The sequence below is a fragment of the Pterocles gutturalis genome, unplaced genomic scaffold, assembly GCF_000699245.1.
Source record: "Pterocles gutturalis isolate BGI_N339 unplaced genomic scaffold, ASM69924v1 scaffold20798, whole genome shotgun sequence".
Lineage (NCBI taxonomy): Eukaryota > Metazoa > Chordata > Aves > Pterocliformes > Pteroclidae > Pterocles > Pterocles gutturalis.
In genome coordinates, this window is record NW_010123580.1 from 1 (window position 1) to 5489 (window position 5489).

General features: G+C 46.3%; 1 protein-coding gene across 1 annotated transcript; it reads left to right on the forward strand.

The window, feature by feature from the left end:
• Window positions 1-43: 43 nt before the first annotated feature.
• On the forward strand, window positions 44-3479 carry MRPS11 (mitochondrial ribosomal protein S11; the record flags this gene model as incomplete). The annotated part of the gene is made up of 5 exons (XM_010077967.1): window positions 44-157; window positions 532-621; window positions 1348-1477; window positions 2800-2865; window positions 3269-3479. Coding segments are annotated over 5 exons (508 nt in total), but the record flags the coding sequence as incomplete, so codon positions are not given.
• Between the last annotated feature and the right edge of the window lie 2010 nt (window positions 3480-5489).

Genomic DNA, 5489 nt, shown 5'->3' on the forward strand with positions numbered 1-5489 from the left:
TGACCCGAGCCCTCATAACCGGCGCCCGGTTTGTTTCCTGCAGGGGCCGTACTGCCGCCCTGGGCCGCGGCCTGCGCACCGGCCCCCAGAGGCTGCAGGAGCTTTCGGAGCCGGCTGCCGCGAAGGAGGCGGAGAACCAGAGTGCGACCGACCTGAGGTGAGAGGCTCTGCCGTTTGGCTCTTGCTGGGAGGTTTTGTCACTTTTTCAGGCGAGGAAGGAGAGCGAGTGACTTAGTCACAAATGCAGCTTGTGAGGGTGGTGAGGCGGCTGGCCCAGATTGCCCAGAGAAGCTGTGGATGCCCCATCCCTGGAGGGGTTCAAGGCCAGGCTGGATGAGGCTTTGAGCAACCTGGGCTAGTGGGAGGTGTCCCTGCCCATGGCAGGGGGTTTAAACTAGATGATCTTTAAGGTCCCTTCCAACCCAAACTATTCTGTGATTGTGTCTTTTGGAGACTAGATCATTTCTTTCCTAGTATTGAAATAAAACTTCACAAAATTGTGTGCCTGATAACTCTTGTTTTGCTCCTCAGCCCTTTAATCTTGCAGAGGAACTCGATGAGATGGGATGGAAAGGTCTATGAAGAGATCCCAATAGCTCACATCAAAGCTACGTACAACAAGTAAGCAAATGAGCTGCTCCATTCCTGAAAAAAACAGAATGAAAGCTTATAAAGTAGCCAGGCTTTGGCCAGTCATTGTTTTGATCAAAAGGCTCAAAGGAAAAAAGTCAAGCGAGTGGTGTTCATGACTGGGAAGCATAACTGTCCTTATAGTGTCTTTAACAGGAATAAGACTGTTATTAGATATTTTGACTGCATTCCGATCTGAATAATCAGATGCTGATGGCTTTAATGGCAAGTTACTTCCAACCCTCTGCTCCAGCACTATTGCTGTACAGCTGTAGAAAAAATTGTCCTATTCTCCATGAGAGATTGTTGTGTTTCATTAGTGGTCCCTAGAGTGGCATTTTACTGTTTCTTAAAGCTCTTTGAAGTTCTAGAAATGTTTTATGTGGGTTTTTTTAATGAACAGAAGAGTTCAAATACTCACCATGAGAGGAGGCTGAGCAGTATCTGAGCTATACCTGGATAAAGAACACCTTATCCAGAAAGGTTTTGCCACCTCGTTCAGATTCTCTAGGGTGACCTAGAAGGTCACGGCTGGGAGGTCTCTGCAGCTAGTTCATGTAAGTGGGATACCTCAAAAGAGAGTGCTGAGTTAGGGTGGCTTGGAGAAGGGAGATGGGAGTTCTGTGGTGAGCTGTGTCTGTAAGCTGAGTGAGAAGAAACTGGAGAATACAGCTTGGTTCTAGCTTGCTGCTTTCTTTTGCCCCTCTCTTTCTGTAGCACCCACATCCAAGTGGTCAGCTTTGACAACAGGCCGTTTGCCCGTACGTCCTGTGGCACAGAAGGCTTCCAGAATGCCAAGAAGGGAACTGCTATCGCGGCACAGACTGCGGCCATGGCAGCAGCAGTGGTGAGTCTGTGCTAATTATTTTCACCCTCCCCGAGGGGAGCACTGTCTGCATTCCCCCACTCCCTGGGTACATACCTCACTCATGGGCAGCAGTCCAGAGCTCTGTTCCTTCGCACTCGAGCAGCACACTGCTGTTTGCTGACAGCTTTCCTAGCTTTGTCTGAAACAGTGTGTGTCTTCACACAGACCAAGGGTGTTTGAAACAGCAGTTGGAAATGCCCAGAGAGTGAACTGAGCTGTGGATTTTGTGATCAGGAAATGTAATTTGGAACCTATCCTCTTCTAGCTCCAGTTTGTATAGTTCCTTTTTTCTAAGTGTAGTGCCTGAATCAGCAGCAGTTCAATTTTTGTGCTGTGGGGGACTGAGAAGCAGTTGTAATTACTGGCTGAATGTTTTATATTTCCTCTCTGCCACAGGAGAACTGAGCTGCTGCCAGCAGTTCCAGTCAGAGAAGGTGATGTCCTTGCGTGTGTAATTTCCAGCTGCATACAGTTTACTGTAATTGTTCCTAAAAGCCCATGTGGGTGTCTAGGTGGCAGGAAAAGACAAGGCTGGCTGTGTCATCCTCCTCATTACAGCAGAATGAGGCAAGGTTAAACTGAAAATCCTCATCCTAAATTAGGCGGAACTTGCTCCAGCCTTTCATGTCAGATGTGTTTGGTGCCACAGCTTATTGTGGCTGACTCGGAGGAATATAAGAACATCTTCACTGTTAAGTTGGTAGTATATTAATTGCACCAGAACACAGAAAGAGAGAGACCCCGAGGAGCTCCATCCACGCGGTGGCAGCACTGCTATGCTTTACAGCTGCTGTTTTTCATTTTCAATTTGCAAGCCCCTAGAATTTTTGCACTGAAGGTGTGGACTCCTGCACAGCAAATATAAAGCTTACCTGCTTTTCTCATTTACGCTCCAGAAGGAATACACTGATCACAGGAGAGAAGTTGCTGCATTAGAGAAGGGAAAACAGCTTTGAGTTAGTCCTTGTTAGTCCCTTGCCAGTTCAGTCACGTATCCACGGGTATGTAATTTTCTACCCTGGCTTTAGTCACAGATAGTTTGATCTTAAAGCTTTCTCTGTGCAGAGTTGACAGCCTCGCACAGAAGTTCTCTTGAAATTGTCATGGCTATTTCCAAGCCTCCTTTTCTCACAGCGTCTTTGTGCAATAATCCCCATAGTTGTGTATCCATTACTACCTACTCTTTATTTTTACTTAAAAAATACTATGATAGTGGGTCAAAAAGGAATGAAGGACTTTAGAGGAGCGAGAGCAGCAGTAATTATATCAAAGAGAATGCTAACCAGTTGTTCTTTTTGCAGAAAGCACGTGGGAGGGGTGTATTACACGTACGAGTCATGGTGAAAGGACTAGGACCAGGACGCAAAGTAGGTGTCAGAGTTTCTTTTAATATTTTTCTTTCTCAGGCATCATCCAGGTTTTTTAAATTCATGCTGGTCTCATGACTGTACCTATTAATTTGTTTTTTCTGAAGGCTATGTAAGAGTTCATCACTCAAGTGCCTAGTAATGAAATTTTAGAATCATTAGAATTTTAGAATAATTTCACTTCAGAGGCAGAATAAAAGCTGTATTTGGGACTTCTTCCAACTAAAGCAGGAAAATTGATGAGAATGCTGATATGAATTATTTAAAGATAAGTACAAAGTAGAACTATTGGAAAAAAGTTGATTCTTGGACAGGGGACCAAACTATTTTCCCCTGAGCTTTCCCCTTCTCTGCTGCTCAATGTGTTGATAACAGCATGTCATCTGCTGTCTTGTTTTTCTAGGCTGCCATCAAGGGTTTGACTATGGGTGGTTTAGAGGTTATCTCCATCACCGACAACACCCCGCTTCCACACAACGGCTGCCGCCCACGCAAAGCCAGGCGAATGTGAGAGGGGAGTAGAAGAGACACACAGCTTTCAACAGCAGCTCATGAAACAGGGACTGGGTTGAATGTTGCTCCTGTGACAGATTCGTGAAAAGCACCCTTCCTGGAAATACTTGTTGAGGGAAGCATGAAGGAGAGAGACCATCTGGGGCCTTAAAAGCCCAGGTGGCAGGAATATGTGTATTCCCTTAGTGAGAGGCCTCTTGTGTACAAAGTTTGTTGATTAAAATGTTGGTCTTTTGACAGCCGTTCCTGTTGTGTTCCCAGAAGTATTTTGGATTATTATTACCTCTCAACTGCTCTCTTACCACTGTATGTGGCTCTTGTCTAGCCCTCTGTGCTATTATTGCCCTTGTTAGGTGGAAGGGGAGCTCAAGGTCTGTACCGAAACAGATCTCCTTCCTGTAGTAAACAACTGCATGGGGTCACGTCATCTTCCTTCCCTCTCTCTCACCGCACACATTTGGGAACAAGGCATGGGGTAACTCTTCCCCTTGCCCCTGGCTTGCAGAGCTCAGTGTGCTGTGCAAGGGCCAGCTCTCCCTGTTCGCACAGCGTGGAGCACTGCCATCTGGATCCATTACTGGCAAAGATCTGTTGCAGTGTTTTGTTTTGCCCAAGCTGTAGCTGGCCTGCCAGCGCTACTGGCAAACAGAAAATGCCAGTCCTAAAGGGGCTGGGATCTTGCCAGTTTTGATACTGGCAGTCTCTTTCGTCCTGCCTCGGGCACCACAAACTGGATTTTCTGAGGTCCTGGGTAAAGCAAGTAGGGGGTTAGTAGCAGGCCTGAGGAACAAGGAAATGCTGCCAAGGAGATTTAAAACACTTAGGTCTGGAACTGTACCTCTGTATATCCACAGGCAGCATGAGCTTGTCACAGGTCTGTGATGCATTATTGCTGTCCCAGCTCCATCCAGAGAGAATTTCTGCCAAGGAAACATGTCTGAGGCTCTCTGGAGCATTAATGAGGGAAGGTAACAGCAGGAACTGACTACAGGATTGATTTCCTGGATGGCAGAGGCACACTGCCTAGGAAGGGGCAGCGCCTTGAAATCCACACTGCCAGAGAAGCCCTGGCCATATACAGCGTATGCTGGGCTAATATTTCACCTGTAAACAGAGTGTATTTTGGTGCAGCCAGCAGTTCTGTCACAAACCCAGAATCTTCCTTTCTATTATTTCTCTTCCTGTCGTTCCTCCTTAGTTTCTTAAATTGCATAATTAACTATTCTCTTCCTCTTTAGAGAAAGGGTACCATGGCAACGAGGCAGTGAACCTCCTTCATGGGGCTGAATGGCACACGGCAGGTTTTGAAAGAAATCAGTCTGCTTAGAAGAGCCTGTTGAGTTGCATTTGACAGAAGAGAAGAAAACAAGACTCGATGAATCCCCAACTGTCTGAATTTGAATCGAGGGTAGGTTATCTTAAAGGGAAGTTCCTGGAGCTGTCACAGATTTGACAGTGAGGAAGAGAGGTTCTTCTGTAGATGTTTGACACCCTAGAAGAGCTTCCCCCTCACTCCAGAAATATGGCTGAGCTTCTAGTGACTTCATTTTCCTGTTTTTAAGGAGAAGATACCAGGTCAAATAAAAACCGCAAAGATTAACTGGGTATCGAGGCAGCTAGCTGGGGAAGGCATGTGTAAACACTGCTGTGCCTTTCAGCAAGGCTGGACTGGTTCTGTGCCAAATGCTGTGACCAGCCCGGAGAATGGAGGAGCACCAGTCCGAGGTGGCAGGCTTGTCAGTGATGTACTCTCTAACGCACCAAGAACACCAATCACTGCCATTCTCTACCACAAGCTGCCCGTTGCATCAGTGCAGCAGAAGTGCCTGCATCAGATAAAGATGATAAAGCAAATTGCAAAATCTGATTGGGAAGAGATTTGCAGTCCTTCCAAAATTGAGGGAAGAGTAGGTGGATGACTCGGGAGTCAGAAAGCAATAAGAATAAATCTTTGTCTTATCCAGACTTAGAATGAAGGCTGTGCCCTTTGTAAAGGCCACTCCTTAACTCTTGGTTTCTGAGCATTTGTGAACATTTATGAAGTCTATCAATACACCACCACTGTTTATACAGTGGGTGGTTTTATCTCCCTGTCTGTATTGCCTAGTTCT